Below are 19,497 nucleotides of genomic sequence, written 5' to 3' on the forward strand. Positions count from 1 at the left end.
GGCTAAAGACTGCAGGACAGCAGAAGCCCTGACCCCGCCCAGAGAAAGGCCCAGGACCTCTTTGAAAGGTTTCAGGATGATAGAGCAGAACTGCAGCGAGTTCCTCTCAGGCTGCTGGAGCCAGCTCCTCAGGGCTTGACCCACTGAGCTGTGCTGAAAAATGCCGAGACAGAATAAAACTGCAGAACCTTTGAAGGTGGAATGTCTCCGGGATGGGTAGCGTTTACTGGGCTTCCTCTCGAAGGTGCTGGTTCTTCGTAAACGGGCGCCGTGCGTAGCTTGATACTCCGTCCGCCCACTGGGAATGAACATTTGTTTACATGTTACCATTATCAGAATCTCAGCACACCATACACATTTGGAAGCGAGTTTGTATATTCAGGGGCACCGCTATACTTTCCTGGGAAAGACACACTAAGTTTAAGCTTTCTATTTGGAAACAAAATCACATTTGCCAAATCCAGGCTATGTGACAGGGGAAAGTATCTCTCTCCAAAGATAAAACCTGCAATTTAAGTACCAGCCACTTGGCTGCAAAAACCAAGCAGGTCTGAGTACCTGGAACATTGGCTAAGAGAATGTTGATTAGCACACAAAATACCCTTTCAATGGAACATGCTGTGTAGACATTTAACTCATCTTTTCGAAGGCTGTTACCAATGACCCCTTCACTGCACCTCGGCTTCTCTTGCCATGCCACGGGAAACAGTATTTATCTCACCAGGGCTTTCTGGGATTCGATGACTTTGGCTGCAGCTTCCAGGAGGGATAGCTGTACTCTGCTGATCTACCATCACGGCTTCATTCCAGCTGCTACTGGTTTATGACTTATCAGATGGAAGGAGACACACAACCACCTGCTCTGCGTGTCTCCAAGGGGCAACCTCATCTCAAAGCTTCCCTTCCTTCTACAGTTCTCCTTGAAAACCAGAGGACACTAGGTACAGGCCAAATTCTGGGGGAGTTTCCTCCCAGGAGGGAGCAAGCCTGCTTGGCAACCACCCCCGCTCCTCATTGCCCTCCCCACCCCCCACCCCAGCAGACCACGGAGCGGCTCTGCGGAGCCTCTGCCATCTGACATTTCCATCCTCCAAGAGCCCTGTGATTCGATTCTTTCTCAAAAGGACTTGGTCTTTTTATTTTTTTCCCCCTCTTGGAGCATTTAAAAATACATTCAAACAAAATAATTCTTTAAACAGAAGTGCACAGCCGTTTCCTTGCACAGTAGATAAATCTGAAATGAGCAAATCTTTTGGCATTTTAAACAGAGTTCAGGGACATGCCATGTGTGGGTAGAGGTTATGAAACCATGTGAAGTTTTACATCTCATCACTGAGGTTCTCAGACCTACACATGTGTCTCAAAAGTCAACTCTGGGAGCACACTGAAAATGCACACTCCAAGGCCTCACACAGAGGTGTGCACGCTCACAGGCTGACAACAAAGGTCTCGGTAAGGCCATACTTTCTCCTTTTTGACAAACCCCAGGGAGTTTTCATGCACTTAGAGAAAGACATGGTCTTAGAATCGTAAGTAAAAATATATCAGAATAGGCTCTCTATGTCTTCAGGCTCTTGTCAGATTCTAATATTTACTGAGACGACCCTAGGGGAGATGGAGACACACATATACAGACATCTGCTTTCATTCTTAATCATAACCAAATTTCTTGACATTGGCAGGGGAAAGAAGATTGCTACTAGGGGTTGGAGATATAAGAACTGCATTGTCAGGTCGAGAATCTGCACTACCATGTTTGTGTGAGAGTTTGAGCCCTGGTTTCCTTGTCTAAAAACTGGGGATAGCCAATCTGCCTCATTATTAAGGCTGCTGTAATGAGTAAGTGTGGATACATGAAGAGTTCTAGCATAGTGCTGTCCAAAAGAACTGTGAACAATGACGCTATGCCCAGTCAGCCCTGCCCAATAAGTAGCCACTGTTGCCATGAGGCTACCAAGCACCTCACGTGTGGCTGGTGAGGCCAAGGAACTACATTTTAAAGTTTATTAACTATCCATTAATTGAAATAGCTCCACGTAGCTAGTGGCTACTATACTGGACAGCATAGCTCTAATTGCAGTCCAGCTACAAATAATTTTGTTACTGTAGGTCGAGCATCCCTAATTCGAAAATCCAAAGTGCTCCCAAATTCCTAACTTTTTGGGTGTTGAGACTCAAATATTTGCAAAATCAAATAGGCAAATATTCCAAAATCTGAAAAGCTCCAAAATCTACCTTTCTGTACTCAAGCATTTTTTTTTTCTTTCTTTCTTTTTTTCCCCCAAGCATTTTGGATAAGGGACCTTCAACCTGCTTTAGTTCCATTTTATCAATGAGGCCAAAAGAGCTTCAATGGCTCACCTGATGGTCAGAGCATAGGAAGGAAGTGGAGACGGGACCTATGAAGACCCAAATTGCTGGGTTCACAAAGGAAAGCAGCTGCCTTCCTCTGAAACACCTCACCCACATCACAAGGCGGCCCCACCTGAACCTGAAGCGGGAGCCCAGCCTGATGAAGTCCGATCTGGCGGACTTGCTGTTTCCCGGCGTGCGCAGGCGGAAGAAGGCGTGGTGCTCCACAGCACACTTCCACAGATGCTTGCAGGTCCGGGCACTGTCCAACCGGAACACAAAGGTGTGCTCTTGCTCACGGCCCTGAGAGAGCAAGCACAGGGTCCCGGTGGGGTATCTGTCACATCAAAGCAGGGCTGTTCACAGCAAGGAAGACCGACGGGGAGCAAGGCCTACCTGGTCATCATCCTCCACCACCACGAGTGTCAGTTTGCTCTTTTTAAAATCCATTTTGGTAATTTTAGGCCTGATCAGAGAGAAAGCATTTTAAAAAAGCACAGTCTGCGGTAAAATGATCTACACATCAAACAGCAGTTTCCTGTCTACTTTTAAAGCTTAGATTGGCTAAGAAAAAAAAAAATCATTCATTCATTTACATGTGATTATCCAGAGGTTTCAGGGTCATTGCCACACCCCCACAATGAGAAAAGGATGGTGTGATTTTAAAAACAAATCTGGGTGTTGTATATCCCTCCATAATCATCCATCACATAGACTCCACCACAAAAATAGGAAAAGACATTTTAATATTAGACAAAACTAAATTACCAAAAGAATAAGCCTATTTTGTTAGCTCCTTCAAAGATTAATATGCCTGTCGGGGTCAGTCCAAGAGAATATTCACAGCCATCTCTTCCCTACAAACAAACGAAGTGACAATCGGTAGAGGGTTCTAACAGGTCGTCACAGAGCAGAATGCAAAAACAGTTCCCTCACCACAAGTTACTTTGTTGACACACCGTTTACATACTTTTCAGTAAGAGCAAAAGCAAACGACTCAAACGCGGCAGTCCTTACCCTGACAATGTGCATGTCTACCCCATACATTTCCAGCCACTTCGCTTTATTCAGATAGGAGAGTTCCGCCTGGGCAGGGCTCTTTCCCCTTAGAAAAACCAACAGAAACACACGTAAACGGGGACTCGCACACCCACGGGGTTCTGGAGGGCACTCCACACTGTGCAAGGTCACACAGCAATGACAGCAACAGGGGTGGGGGGGGGCAGTTCTACTGACCGAAAAGATCTCCAAGAACATACTGTTACTGAATAGGAAGATCAGAGGACTGTGCTTATAAGGGGGTCACTTTAGAAAACAGGTTTTTGGTTTTTTGTTTTGTGTGTGTATAGAAATATATATTTAAACACAAAGGAAAAGGGTGGGAAGGACACACAACAGGCTGCTGCCAAGGGCTTCCTGCAGGGCGGGAGGCTGTACGGGTGTGTGAGGGGGTGGGTGGTGGGAGCACTCCAGAGCCACACAGTTCTAACCTGCGTCAATGACAGAATGAGATTGCACTCATGTCACCTTCCATTACCAACAACAATGAAGTCACTGGGATTTTCAGAAGGACTGAGGGGCTACATATAGGAGGCCATACCAAGTTTCAGGTCTGAGAGCAACAGGGTGGTATGGGGGGAAGCAGTGAGTGGGGTTCAACCGGGTTAGATCAGGGCAGGGGCTGCCGGGGAGGAACCAGAGACATAAATGACATGGCCGGCTTTAGGTGTGAGGCCATGCTTCCTGAAATACTACACAGCACAGCACACAGTCTCAACTGCGGGGACTCCTACATGACAGGACTACAAGACTGGACACTGCTCATCTGAAACACGCAAGGTCAGAAGGGTTTCCGATTTCAGACATGTGCAGATTCTGGAAAGCTTGCCTATAGGTGAGGAGATATCTTGGGGAGGGGACCCAAGTCTAGACGTGAAGTTCATTTATGTTTCATACACATACTATGCACCTAGCCTGAAGGTAATTTTAAACACTGTTTTTACGGTTCCTGCGTTTTGACTGTGCCCTGTCCCATGAAGTCAGGTGTGGAATTTTTCCAAGGTGTCATGTTGGTGATCATAAAGTTTCCTAGTTGGGTCTTTCAGAGTTAGGGATGCTCCACTTGTGTTTTTAAAAGGTTTGCTCTAGAAGGTTCAGGTCAGGGTCACCAGTAACCAAGGTGTGTGAGAGTGTGGGGGGCACTGCCATCTTGCTGGGAAACTTGGGGTACTGCCAGGACGGTGGCGGCACTCTTGGCAACAACAAGCGAATCTCTACTTCAGAGGGAGAGAGAGAGACTATGGTTTGGTTCTTGCTGCATCTCTCTCAGAAAAGAGATGGCAGGAGGGCCCCTGGGAACACAGGTGTGGAGGAAGCACAGCAGAGCAGGAGCTGCTTGCTGTCTCTTGGTCATCAACTAAGCAATTCTACAGTGGACAAGAGAGTCCGACACACACACAGGACAAGATGAATAAACAGATCAGAATGCGAGAGGGGCGCATCCAGGTACCTGCACTCTTTCCATCTCTGGAAGATATCAAATTCCATCGCTTCTGTCTGATTTGGAATGAACCGAAACTCAGACACAAGCTCTGGTGTGTGTTCCGGAAGTTCGCACTCCCCAAGCTCTGCTGCAAGGTTCATAAAAGGGAGGAAAAGAGGAGACAGTGAATACTTCCCGTTATTGCTGCAGCCAAGTCCAAAGGCATTTTGCATGATTACGAAGCACAAGTACCCCCTGAAGTATAGCTCTCTCTTTTCAGGAGGACTGAGGCCTCACTTAGTAGTCATATGTACACTCAAAATCCCCAAGAATCATTCCGATGCCCTCCCCATTGGGTGATACACCATCATCTTGGTTATTACTCTTTTCCCTGACTATTTCTCCCATCCAGGGAGGCCCTGATTGCATTTTCCCAGAGAAGTGGCAGAGCCCCGCATTTGCAATAAAAGCCAATTGTAGGGAATGAGGATCTGCCCAGCAATATCCACGGCACAAGGTGCTTGTTAAGGGCAGGTGAGAGCAGCGCTTCAGGGCCTGCAGTGCTGGAGAGAACGGATCAAGAATTTGGTACATACAGAATCCAAGGGAGAAAACAAGGAGGGAAGGGGGGAGGGAGAGGCGGTGCGATGGCTGCAGGAGCAACTGCAGCAAAGTGGGCAGAACCTGGGGGGAGGCGGCTGTGCAGAAAGGGAAGCAGCAGAGGCAGCGATGCCAGCAGAAAGCCCAAAGCGTGCTGCATGGTCCTTGCTTTTGCCACAGAATGGAGGCCCCAAGGACATAGGTGGCTTGTCCCTCCAGACATAAATGAGAAAGTCACCTCTCCCCACCCAGCCTCTGCAGACCCCAGAATAAAAAGGACTCCTTCAGTTTCCTCCAATTCCTGGCAACACAGAGTATGGTCCACAGACTAGCAGCACAGCCCATTTGTGTGAAATGCACACTTCCAGGCCCCACCCCAAAACGACCCAGGCAAAGCCCGCCTTGTCCCAAGAGGCCTAGAGGACCCATGTACACTTCCCTTGGGAAAGTACTGATCTCCAACAGTTTTGGAACTTGAAGGTGCATCAGAATCGCCTGGTGAGCTCCTAAAACCTACACTGCTGGGCCCCACACTCAGAGTTTCTGTAGGTCTGGAAGGAGGCCCAGAATTTGCATTTCCCAGATGATGCTGATGTGGCTGACCTGGAACATGTTCTTGAGAACCTCTGCTTCACACACCAACTTCACCAACAAACCAAAGCAGGCCTAGGTGCCTGAACAGTCCAGGGACAGCAACTCACTTCGTACCCAGCAATCCTGTCCATCACCTATTAGGCCATGCCCAGACAGCATGGGCTTCTGAGAGCCCAATCCCACATTCTCTCTTCCAAGGAGGGACTCCAGCTGCCTTTCAGAGTAGAAAAAATACTCTTGACTACACCAAGGAAGCAGTGATACCAAACGCAGATGGACAGTGAGGAGCTTGTACAAGAAGCTTGTACATGGGCCAGGGCCTGCGGAAAGTCCCCCTCCTGCTGCCCCTCATCTGCACACTAGGTCCATGGCCCGGGAGAGTCTTGGTCAGGGAGTGCAGCCCTTGGTACCTTGGGCAAAGGCACAGATGAAGACTGCTCTGGAAACACTATTTGTCCCAAAAGGGTAGAGCTTGGTTCCCCACTGCTGGAGGCCACCACTGACCTCTGTCCAAGAGGCTGCTATGAAACCAGGTCCCTGGACATCCAGAGGGGCTGTGTGGTCTAGAAAGACTCCCTTGTCATCAACCGCCCTTTCCTGCACCTACTAGCCAACATGAGGCAACAGAGCCCTACATCTAGTGGTACTGCAGATGGGATGGGACTAACTGTGCTACTGACATCACTGAGCACCAGAGAGAAGCCAATGACAAGGTCTCCCGGCTGTGCTCAGACTAGGCATGGGGCCAGCATCCGACCTCGCCCTTATTGCACTATAGAAGGCCTGAGCGCTTGGTGCTATTTGGAGGTAGCATGTCTGCCTTTCAAGAATCTGGTAGAACTTGACACCTCACTGGGCTCCAGCCTCTGCTGCAAGCCTCCAACTCCAAGAAGGGTGGAGGGTCATGGGCACAGTCCAGACATGGGAGAGCTTGAATCCCAAATCCACCATGTACTAGCTATGTGACTTCGGGCAAGCCACTTAACCTCTCTGGGTCTCTAAGCCTTAACTGAAAAATGGGAATTGTTCCAATAAGGACCAGAAAAGACCACAGGCAAATAAAAAATGACTGTCTTATTCATCTTCCTCCACTCCTTTTTTTTTTTTTTTTTTTGTTGTTGTTCCTTTTACTTGGATCAATTTTCAAGTCTACCACAAAATTATTCCCCAAGCAGCACAAGCCTCCGTGCAGGGCCACTGTATCACAACTCAGGAGGTACCACCGATACAAGGACAACAGTGGCAAGACATGTCTTCAAAGCTCACACGGGGGAGGAAACACAACCCTTCATTTGACTCAGACCCACAGAGTTGCTTGAGTGATCAGAGACCAGGGCAAAATGCTAGGCTGAAGCAGCCAGCAGGCTTCAGCATTTACCAGGAGATGGGGTGGGGGAGAGGCTCGGGGACAGATGTGACAAGGGCTTTCCCGTGTGTGTCGACATCTTCCAAGTCTTTTTACTTGAAACTGACAGAATGATTGCATCTTAAATTATACTAATGTTATGGCTCCAGCTCAAATGGGTGATCTTTCCAAGAAAGGCTCACGGGCAGCTGATCTTCCGTCTGCCTCTGCTGGGGGCAAGACAGAGGGTTCAGCTGGAGCCAGACTCCGAGTGTTGGGCTGCTCCATCAGAGGTGGGGGCATGGTGCTGCTGTGAGTGTGCCCAGGCCTCTAATCATTCAGGACAGTATGCAAGCTGCAACATCGTGCCAATGGCCTGAGGAGAAAACCTGCAGGGCTGACATGATGCTTTCATTTCACCAAAACACCCTGACACCTCGTGCTGGGCTGCCGAGCCTCATGGGACAGCTCAGCTCTCAGGGGAAAGAAGGCCACAGGCTACGCTGGTGAAGTCTCTCCCTGGCCAGAGCTGACAGGCTGTTGACACTCCCCAAGCCACACATATCCTGTGGCAGTCTCCCTGGACCTGATCCATCATGGCTATGAATGACACTATCACACCTCTACTACCAGTGCCGGCAGACCACACAGGAGGTACCCCTTCAAAATGGGGTCTCTCCAGCTGTATCCTTTCAAATCATTCCACACTTAGTGAGTATCTGTCCACCATATGTCAAGCCCCATTAGAAGTAGGACTTGAGGTGACCCAGGAACAGAGCTTCCTACCTTTGAGTGTAAACACGGCAAAATGCACTAAAAATACAGAGTAAAGGGCTGGGGTTGTGGCTCGGTGGTAGAGCGATCACCTAACATGCTTGATGCACTGGGTTTGATCCTCAGCACCACATAAAAATAAAATAAAGGTATTGTGTCCACCTACAACTAAAAATATATATATTTAAAAAAAATTTTAAAATACAGAGTAAAAAACATACAGAAAATGTGTATAGGACTGATCAGACTTACATTTCTTAAAAATCCACTCAAAACTCATAGAAACTCTGGTGACCGGTGGGTGGCTGGACAGGGGGTTACTTTCTTTTTTTTACCTGCCTTTTAATAAGCATGTACTAATTTTATAATTTGAAAAAAAAAAAAAACTTCTTGGATTAACTTTTAAAAATTGGTAGAACACAAAAGTGGGAAGCCAAATCTTGTTATGGTATTCACAAATACTAATTATGAATGAACACATCATAATTCATCCTCCAATAGAAGCCCACAAACACACTGATCAACGAGTCCACGGCATATGTCTATCTGATGTGCTAATGAAATCCCCCACATATGCAGCTACACATTAGTCTTCTCTTAATTAGCTAGGGACTTTAGCAAGTGCTTCTTGGGTATTTTAAACCATGATCTGCCAATGCACCCCAGGGATGAACAGCCCGTGCTGACAATCTAGCAGGCAGATGTCTTGCTGTTCAGTTCTGCCCGTGTGCCAATGACCTGCAGCAACGCTTCCAGCCTGACCTGTGCAAGAGCCACACACAGACTCGGAGACACTGCTGCTGCTTCCGGCACCTCTAGGCCCAGGGGTCCTAGGCAGGCTGTCTCCTCCACGGGGGGCCTAGCTCTTCCTCAACTGCTCACCACTGCCGCCGCCCACCCTAGGAAGCAGCCTGTGACTCAGCTCTCTGACTTCTCTCTCAACACCCAAGTCTAATCACCAGGTCTGCCTTCCTGTACTATCAAGGCTGGCTTTTGGGGTACACGCATAACCACCGGCCCTATTCATCTCCCTATTACAGCAGCTCCTCTCACTGCATCTCAGCCATGGTCTTGGTCCCACTCCAACCCCTCTCTCCTACAGCCAGCAGGGCATGCAGTTCATGCTTTTTAAGTGGGGTCTGAGGCCATCCTGACCCCTCTCTGCCATATCATTCAACTCTTGCTACTTCCTCACTGGGGTGCTGCTGCTTCTTTTTTTTTTTTTTTTTTGTTGGGGGGGTGCTGGGGATGGATCCCAGGGTCGTGTGCATGCTAGGGACACGCTCTACCACTGAGCTACACCCCAGCCCCTCTCTGCACTTTGTTTCGTGCCTTGGTTCCTTGAGTCATCTCCCTCTCCACGTGACCCTGCCTCTTCTGAGTGTCCCACGTGTCTTTGCTCCTGGTGGAACCTTTCTGTCTCCTGCATCTGCCTCCCTCACTGGACTGCAAGCTACCTGGGGACAGAGACCATGTCATATTCATTTATATCCTGGGACAAAGTAGAGCACTGGACCTAGCACACAACAGACACTCATTTGTTGAAATGAAAAGTAATAACATTAAAATGCTAATTACTACTAAAGATTAATGTACCTTGCAGACAGAGAGCAGCTAATTCCACAGCCGTTTCATAGGGGCATTTCAATCTTGAAAGAAAAAAAAAAAAGAAAAGAAAAGAAATCAATTCTAAATATGAAGCTACATACCCGTAACTATATAAAATTCTGGTAAAGCCATTCTTCAAAAAGCAGTGATATCTAGGCAATGATTTTTGTTCTCAGTTTATATTTTTGCTCTCTGTATTAAAGAATGCAAACTGACTTAAACTACAAAGTTCCCAAAGTCAGTTCTCATCATATGGTAAAATAACCCATTCTAGGTCTACTTTTCATCAATCACATGGGCAACTTGACTGAATTTGGCCAGAATGGGGAAGTTTGGAAAACTGAATGAAAAGCCTCTCCTTTGCCTTATTATTTTAAAATTTATTTTGTCATATCAATAAAGTACATGCATCTTTTCAAGCTGTCTTAAATCTTTCTTGAAACAAGGCTGCAGTGTTAACAGTAAACACACAGACACCATATCTAATTAATACTGGGTGCACTCAGCTAGATTCTAGCCAGGATAACTGAGGCACAGCCACAGAAATGTGTTAATGCCAATCTGGTAATCTCATTCATACTTATAATTTCAAAGTTAGTTAGAAAAATAATAATGACATACATTGGTATAGCACTTCATAGTTTTTGAAGCCTTTTCATGTACATTATTTGAGCTGTTCGATGCATCAAGTTTGTAAACCCTGGGTATGACCAGTGTCCCCCATCTCCCATTTCACAGATCAGGAAGTAAGCATTCAGGGGTCTTGCCCAAGGTCATCCAACCAGGACTAGAACCTCGTCCTGCTTTGAAGTATAGAAAATCAGGCAGAAGTGCATGCAAACTGCAAAGTACTGTACAAATGCAGGGTGCTGCCATTAATATTTTTCTAAACTAAAGACAATTTCTACAGTCACAAGGCCTTAAGTATAAGGAGCACAGTATGGAGAAAGAGATAAAATACACACACACTCATAACACTTATGCCAACCAAAGGTCTGTATTGCATGGCTGAATAAGGCAAATGTATACACTGTACAATCAACTCATTCTACAGAGGATATTTCATTGAAATTTTTATAATGCATATTCTATTGAGTTTGCAAATTCCAAAATTACATTTTAAATTTCCTTTGGTTTACATTCAGAATCAGAATGGACTCTTGTCAGTAACATCAGGTATTACTTCTCAGACTCAATACAGCCTTAGTTTTTCATGTAATAGAAAATATTTAATACCTATGCTGAAAAATGACATTGTAAAAGCTACGACTGTTGAAATATCTTATCTTTAAAATACACCAATATTGCATGCGAAATCAACCACTTCAAACTAATGCTTCTTGTGCTCAGTAATCATTGTGCATAGCCAGAAGCCTAGTATTTAAAAACCATTTTTAAGATGGGAAAGGAAATGAGATGAGATGGCTAAGCCTCTTTCTATCCAAATCAGAACTCAACCTCTTTCCATGACTTCAACGTGGATGGTGACGAATGAAACTTTTTGACTACCCAAATACTTGTACGTGTATACATACTAATAACGAATCTTGCTTGCAAATACGACAAAAAGCCATTATGAATGGGCAGTGATGTGATCAGGGAGTGAATTATTCCCAAATACACATCACTTAAGATATTAAATGCTCTTGGAAATGCTTCAAGCCATATAGTAATCATTTAAAATAGGATGATAATGACAGTGATACAAGTATTAGACTCACTTTACAATGCCTGGTGCACTTTTTTTTTTGAATTTTGAAAAGGGAACAAGGGCAAAAGAGTTAAAACAGTGAAATATTTTGAAATACATCATGATCTATCCTGGGTGAAGAGTTAGAACAAAAGCATACTTACTTTCCAGAGAGAATGTCATGCCTGAGTTGTAAAACAAACAGGTACCTGACAAACATATACAAAAGTCAACAGAGGGTAACTCTTTCCCAGCCACCTCCAATCTCCAGCTTCCCATCATAGATCCCACCCTGCACACAGCCTGGGGTTGTGCATTGTCCAAAAGGAGTCCAGATGAAATGAGAACTTGGGTGGAAGCATCTCCTCCTGGCTCCAGGAAGACATCCCAGAACCTAACTAGGTAGTGCATGCAGGGAGTCCATAAGATACTTGTGGGGTGGAACATGGAACAGTGGGCCGTCCCATGAGGCCTCCACAACCCCTCTGATGCTCCAAACAGGCCCATGGAACTCGGTACACAGGCAAGCGATGTGTCCACTAACACAGGCAGGGGGAGCCACTGGATTAGGGCTGCGCCAGCTCCACCTGGCAGATTCCAGAATCACATCAACAAGTTTGCAGCTGACTGGATTCTGTGATCAACAGCCTGAGCTTTGCTTCCTGATGCAGTCTAACTGCAGACCGTCAAAAAAAAAAAAAAAAAAAAAAAAACAGGCACACAAACATACACTCACCCACATATATGTGAGCACACTCACACAAGAAAGATCCTGGAATTGGACTGCAATGGGTTACAGGGAGAACAAAAAATTAGGAGGAAGGCAGCAATAACACAGGTGAGGCTTACTTAGGATAAAAAAAAAAAAAAAACAGATGCAACGGCTTAAGTAGGTTTTGTTTTGTTTTTTTACCAGGAGGATGTGGGCATCAGTACCACTTGCAGCGCTTTGTAAAAACCAAAGCTGCCCACGCTCTACTCCATACCTATGGAGTCAGGAATCCTACATGCAAGAGTGGTCCCCAGGAATCTGATTTGTTCAAAAGCCTCCCAGGTGTTTCTGATTCACACAGCCTGGCTTAAAAACCACTGGCTTTGGTGACAGCTAGAAGCAGCATGTTTCACAAAGAACTCTGAGGAGGAACAAAACTCCAGTAATTTAATTTGTATGAACCTTGGAAACAATGCGGGCTGTCACTTTCTGTGGAATGAATATAGGACAATGTGGGTGACCCAGAAATCAAGTGGTGGGGGAGGAACGACTGCAGGTTCTAGTACGTTCCAGAATGTTCCTGCTTCCCAACAGGTGCTTGACCATCACTGACTTCACCTGTGAAATTCTGGACACTAACTGGGTATTCCTATCAAGGGAAGACACCACGCACGCCGACATGGCCAGAACTTCCAGTTCTCCTAGGAAAACCTAACTTCACAAGTTCAGTTGGCCCATCCAGTGGGGCAATGGTGACCACTGGTCAGTTTTTAAAGCACTACTTAGGAAGTCATCTCCATGCTCCTGGCCATCACCGTGGACCACCCAGTTGCATATGTGTCACCACTACAATCCATCACCCAAGAAACAGGGACAAGGAGACTCTGGGATATCAAAAGCAGAAGGCTGGTGGAGAATTTCACCAAGGGAAGGGTAGCTGGCGGGGAACACCTCACTATGTATGTTCTCTTGGCTTCTATGCTGCTCCTGAAGTCCAAGAGATAGACACGCACAGGCAGACACAACACATAAGAACTCAAGGAGGCTGAAGGGTGACATGAAGGGATTCTAAGAACTCTGCCATAATTAGGGCAGGAGCCTTTAAAGGGAAGTAGCCTTCACTGTGACATCCAGGGACTATTTTGCAGCCCCTTAAAAACAAAAAGGCAATTCTGGACTGAGAAGCATTCTCCCAGTATCTGCTCTCCCTTTTTGTCACTGAGACAGAAATAAAATTCCACAGAACAACAATTCGCTTTACCCATGGCCTGAGGAAACGAATAAGTCTGATTTCTATTAAAGAAAAAAATATCATATGAAGCAAAGTTGTGGATTTTCAACAGAATACAGAAACCCAGGGGAAAATGCTAATAACCCATGCTCAGAAGTACAGAAAGTGAATGGAAAGAGAGGCACACCCATGAGTTAGAAGACCTACAAATTCTACGTGAGGCCAGCGTTACGGGGCAGAACCTTCTGCATTATGTCTTACCTTGTAAACTCTTCTCGAAGATTGTTCGGTTCTGAGGAATAGTATTTAACTCGAAAGTGCAATGCATAAGCAGGTCCAACTAAACATTTGGAGACGGAGGGTTGAAGATGTTTTCCCCACAGAATGGAAAAAAGGAAAAACACGTTAAATCTACAGCACATTCGCCACTCCACGTGGAGGGCACAACTGGGCACACAACACCAGTACATTCTTTTCAATCCTAGTCTGGAAAACCAAAATGGCCTTCCGTGTTGCTTAGGATAGTTTAGCTGGTAACCTCATTCTGGCAGAAAACCAGAAGGCTCCAGATGAATTACGAAGAGTTGGCATTTTACTTTTACCTCTGATACCGAGAGGCTCCAAGCTGATAGCCTATGTTTCTACAAAGTACAAAGTGGGCTAAAGGAAACTGTTCTGCTGTCTGAAAATAAAGAAATACCTTACAGCATTTTTCAGAGAATAAATATTTCTTTAAATGCCCCAAGCATAAACAGCATAGAGAAATGGGTTCCACACCTGTAAAGGAGTGAGCGCCCACTCGCCCAGCCTGCTTTGTAACTCATTAGGAAGTGAATCTAGCAGGTGCAATGTCACATTTCTGAACAGCACATTAGTCAGTTCTCACTGGCAGAGGTGTCTGATTTCAAATGAGAACATAGCTGGGTTTTAAACATTCACTAAAAATTCAAATTCAAATGTTAAGCTCTCATCTTTGGCCAGCTTTAAGAAACTAAGAATCATCCATTTAAAATCCATTCTTTAAAAAAAAAAAAAAAAGGCTTCCCAGTTACAATGAATACTTAAGACCCTCAAAACTTTGGCAAAGGAATTTATCCACAAATTAAAGGAATACACAAGAAGGCTAAATTCTGTTTACTTACTTTTCATCTGCTTTTTTATGGGTTTGGAATGATCCAGCCAGTGCTGAAAGAAAAGAAAAGGTTTTCATTTAGGAGCAGTTCACCGGCAGGGTTATAAGCTCTCCTGGTTACCCCCCCTTTACAAACCTGGCAGTCCTACCCTCCCAAACCAGGGGCTCGGTCAGGCCATGAGTTCTTTGGTGGGGATCTACAATCTGTTTGATGTGGAATTGAAAACTTTGCACTTGTGCACCCAAGGGCATTATTCAGTAAGGAAGCTCACCGTTTTCATAAGCCTTTCAAAGAGGTGCCTGGAAGCACTTAGAACCCCTTACTTAACTCATCTGTAAAGTCCCTTCGAATGCAAGGAACCACCAACTGACTGCCTTTTCCTTGAGTTTTTCACATTATCATCTTCTCCAATAATTCCATGTCTCCATAATCTAGAGAGAAGTACAAGCTACAATGCAGATAATCCCCCGTCATACCTCAGCCTTGGAGTTCTGTCACCCTAAACTTTGAAATGAGAGAACCAAAGAGTTCACAGTCTCTTTATTTTTTTGGCCAGGAAATCGACCCACACCACAGATGGAAAAACAGGCAGGAATCTGCCTAAGATGATTTTGCTGGGGCCAATGACAGAATTTCCACTTCTCGTTTTTACCAGGAGAACTACTTCAATCTCATCTAAAGATTGCAAAACCATTTTCTTCAAATAAAGGTGTCTCTATAATGGCAAAGTTGAGGATACAACAGTTCTGAGGAAGCTCAGCGGCTTCCCAAGGAAAGCTATATTTAGGAACATTATACAGATGTTCCTCATTTTATGATGGGGCAATGCCTGGGTAAATTCATTGTAAATTGAAAACACTGTAGGTTGAAATTGCATTTAATAATCCAACCTCCTGCACATCAGAGCTTAGCAACGCTGCACGCTCTCGACTGACTATCGGTTGTTTACTCTTGTGATCGTGTGGTTGCCTGGGAGCCGAGGCTTGCTGCCACTGCCCAGGACCTGGAGAGATTACTGTTATCGAGTATCGTTAGCCCCGTGAAAGCTCAACATCCGAAAGCGGAGGTACAGTTTCTACTGAAGGCCTATCGCTTTCACACCCTCCTGACAGCGACCCGTCGTAAGTCAGGGACCATCTGTACTGTGAGCCCCTTGGAACCCAGCCCCTGGAGGCCAAGGACCCTGCACCCCATCATTTGTGTACTTCCTGAGACAGGCACAGGTGTGGTCCTAGGCACGCCATTATTAGATTGAGAAATAAATACAGGTTAAGTATGATTTATTTTTTAAGTGAGGCAAGCTAGGGATGTAACCCATCACTTTTAAGCAAATTCCATACACGTTGGAACCTCACTGTTAGAAAATCAGTCGGAGTGACACAGCTGGAGTGGGTTTCTCGCCAGCTCTTCAGAACCAGAGGCCCTTCTGCTGACAGCCAGGGACTTTCAGAAGCAATCTAAGCTCTGTATATTCTAATAATGAGAAAAGGCGGGGCTAAATGAGTCCAGGGTACTCTACCCCTAACCACAGAGCCCCTTATGAGTGCATGGGAGGAGGGGCAAGGAAACACAAAAGCAAATAACACATGAATTATAATACAATAAGCCCGAGAGCAGCCCTCGGGCAGAACGTGGGCTTTTGTCATCTCCACTCCCGGCTAGGCAAGCGTGTAATAAAAGAAGCAGATCACCGCAGCAGGATGCATATCTCAAAGGCTCACGTAAAGGACGCTTTATCTCATTGTTAAAAGCTCTGAATTGGAAATGACCTAAATGTCCATCAACAAAGGCGGATTAAAAAATGGCTCATCCATGTAATGAAATACTATTTAAAACTGACGTAGGCCTATATTTATTGATAGGTGGCAAGAGAGCCATAGCACAATGTTAGATGAGGGAGAAAATCGGGTTGGTTCAATTTATGTGAAATTATTATTTTCTGTCAAGATATATCCAGAAGGATAGGGGTTGTTTTTGGATAGTGGGGCTGTGAATGTCATTTACTTCTCTCTCTCTAATTTAATGAGATGATTATTCGCAGGGGATGGGCTGGTTTGTCACTTCTATATGCACTTATCATTTGCCCACCTGGCAGTTTTTGACAATGTGTTTGCCTCATGAGCATTAGATATCACTGCGATACTCAAGCAGGCTGATAACCCCACCCTTTGCTCTGGGGAGACAGATTGGATATAAGCATATTTACTTGCCAGGCACGGTGGTGCAGGCACGTAATCCCAGTGACTCAGGAGGCTGAGGCAGAAAGATGGCAAGTTCATAGCCAGCCTCAGCAACTTAGCAAGGCTCTAAGCACCTTAGTGAGACCCTGTCTCAAAATTTTAAAAACAAAAAATAAAAAGGGCTGTGGATGTGGCTCAGTGATTAGGTACCCCAGAGTTCGATCCCCTATACTAAAAAAAGAAAAACATATTTACTCTCCAGCTATGTATCATGCTAATGGCTATGACTAAATCTGTACTTAAATGAATTCACCATTACCATGTAAAGAAAGTTCTCCCTGCAACCAGACTGTCTCAGCAGCCCCGTGGCTCACAGCTCAAAGGAGTTTGTCCCCTTTCCTTCCTTCCTTTCTCAAATCTCCTTACCGTTAATGCTGAATAGACCACACTGACACCCACCTTTCCTCTCCCCTGTCAAACTCTAATCTCCACCCAAGTCCAATCCATGTGGCTTTTTCCTTTGGCAGAGGTTCTCAACGCCGGCTGTGTATGCCAGTCATCAGAGAAACTTTCAAGAAGTCAACACCCGGCTCTCACCCAAGACTCATTAACAGGAGTCTCAGAGCATCCATGTTTTATAAAAACTCCTAGTGTGTCCATTAAATATTCAGAACTGAAGTCTTCTGCATCAGCTCCTATCCGGGAAGAGGCCCTGATGATCTCAAATCATCTACAAACCCTCTGAAAAATAGCTATTTTGAGTTCTGCAAAATCTCAAGCAATTTCAGGTTTTATGGGCTAGTCCAAGAGGCAAAGTGGCCAAATGTCTGTGGCTAGGGTTATCACACAGGCAGATCATGGCTAGATCCTCAGGCCAGCTGTCCCTCTGGGCAGCAGACAGCTCTAGGGTAGGGCTACACTACTCGTGAATGTCCCTTGTCCACTGTGGGGCTGGGTTCCACCCTTTCTGCCCAAAGCAGGACCTATCAGCATGTAGGTCTGTGAAAAGCCTGGGGCTCACCAAGCTAAGAAAGAAATTAGAAAATGGCTTCATTTTGAAGCTCCTTGACCCCTCAGGGGTCTCCAGAGTGGATTTTGATGGCTCACATCAGAGGTATAAGAAACCCAGTCACAATCATAAAAACGAGAGATGATAAAACCTGTCTTGTATCCAACCAGCTCAAAATGACCTGACTTTCTTCACAGCTACAGGAGCTCACCAAGGGCTGATCACACGTATTTTATCCCACAAGACCCCCTGTCACTCGAATACCGGGACAATGAAAGCCCGATGTGGCATTCAGTAAATTGCAACCTATGTGCGGCTTTGAGGACTGTATTCAGTAGCAGCAGGACCCGTCTGGGATGTTCACCTGTTCCTGGCTAAATATAACCAGGCCACCTGTCAGTCAAGGCCAAGGTAAATGGCTCCAGCCCTCTCAACAGACCATTAAACCAGTCACTGCAGACAGACAGATGCACCTCTGAGTTCAAATGGCAAGACGTTTAACTCAAAACACAGTTAGCAAGGTGGCTTCTGATCTGAATTTGTCATCCAAGTCCTTCTGGCAAAGCCCTTCCCATAAATCAAGATGTGTGAGATGATCCTGGCAAAGCCCATCTGTTCTAACAGTACATCAGCCCAGGAAATACGACACACACAGGCTGGATGGAGAATTTAACGGTCTACACAGAAGCCCTGGAACCACGCTGCCTGAGAAAAGCCCAGGAGTTCAAGAGGGTTGGAAATCCCCGTTTCCATATCCCCAGGGCCCTCGCCATTAAGCCCCGAGTGATAGAGATCAGAAGTACCTGTAGATTTTCTTGACTTCTAAAGAGCATCTAGATGGTGGTTCAGTAGATTTGCAAGGAACCTGAAGAGGTAATCGTATCTAAAGGGTGAACAGAGAAGGAAGGGGAGGAGCACTTCTGGAGTCCACTGTGTCACATTGGTCACCTCACTGGGTCTCAGGGCAGATGGAGGTGGCTCTGAAGAGGTTGTAGGAGGTAAGTCCGTAAGAAGAGGGGAGGCAGGATTCCAACCCACACTGGATTCCACTCAAGGGTTCCCCAGTACAAACCACCTTCTCTACCCATCCAGGACGAAGCCACAGACTCACAGCTCCTTGGGGTTTTCCCTTGGGAGTTTGTCTAAGTCCACTGCAGAGACCCCTTCAGTAGCCATCCATTCCATACTGATATTTGCATGTGGGCAGGGAAACACTCGCTGGCCTCTCACTGCCAGCATTCAGATGGGCTGCTGGAGGCCTATGGCACTGAGCCATCTGACACCTCTTAGTACTACAAGGGAAGGAGGAACAGACCAGAGTTGAAGTCCCAGCTTTGCTACTCCCTGGTGGATGGCCACGAGCAAGGGCCTGAGCTTCCTCAGCCATTAGCTGAGCTGCCCCAACACTCTGGAAGGATCAACTGAGTATCTGCAGGAATTGTACTAAATTGTCCAAGCAGATAGAATGAGAGGTCTGATTTTCTTCAGGTAACACAGATCCCACCAACAGCACTTACACTCTCCTACTTCCCCTCTTCCAACCCTGAGGACTTACTCATTTCTTCCTTTTTTTCTTTTTGGGATGCTAGGGATTGAACCCAGGGGCCTGGTGCATGCTAGGCAAGCGCTCTACCCACAAGCTATATTGGCAGCCCTGCTCCTTTTCTTCCTACAGTCACATCTGAAATGGCAGGAACACTCAGCAGAGCCCTCTGTACAAGCAGCAAATGTGGTGACCTTCCAAGAAATAAGCAGAGCGAAGCCAAGGGAGCTGGAGTCCCTGTGGC

General features: G+C 45.9%; 1 protein-coding gene across 7 annotated transcripts in view; it reads right to left on the reverse strand.

The window, feature by feature from the left end:
- Epb41l4b (erythrocyte membrane protein band 4.1 like 4B) overlaps positions 1–19,497 on the reverse strand; it is a 132,972-nt gene that overhangs the window by 70,539 nt on the left and 42,936 nt on the right. For all 7 annotated transcript variants that reach the window (XR_013438213.1, XM_078047926.1, XM_040283816.2 and 4 more), the window contains exons 3-12: positions 14,531–14,573; positions 13,650–13,728; positions 11,610–11,654; positions 9,744–9,796; positions 4,862–4,982; positions 3,370–3,457; positions 3,121–3,209; positions 2,749–2,818; positions 2,486–2,655; positions 189–298 (exon numbers count right to left, since the gene is read on the reverse strand). Coding sequence is in view for 6 of the 7 variants with exons in the window: in XM_078047926.1 (XP_077904052.1) it covers positions 189–298; positions 2,486–2,655; positions 2,749–2,818; positions 3,121–3,209; positions 3,370–3,457; positions 4,862–4,982; positions 9,744–9,796; positions 11,610–11,654; positions 13,650–13,728; positions 14,531–14,573 (868 nt within the window). In the remaining variant the exon portion in view is untranslated. The remainder of the gene's footprint in view (positions 1–188; positions 299–2,485; positions 2,656–2,748; positions 2,819–3,120; positions 3,210–3,369; positions 3,458–4,861; positions 4,983–9,743; positions 9,797–11,609; positions 11,655–13,649; positions 13,729–14,530; positions 14,574–19,497) is intronic.

This window comes from Ictidomys tridecemlineatus, chromosome 4, assembly GCF_052094955.1.
Source record: "Ictidomys tridecemlineatus isolate mIctTri1 chromosome 4, mIctTri1.hap1, whole genome shotgun sequence".
Taxonomy (NCBI): domain Eukaryota; kingdom Metazoa; phylum Chordata; class Mammalia; order Rodentia; family Sciuridae; genus Ictidomys; species Ictidomys tridecemlineatus.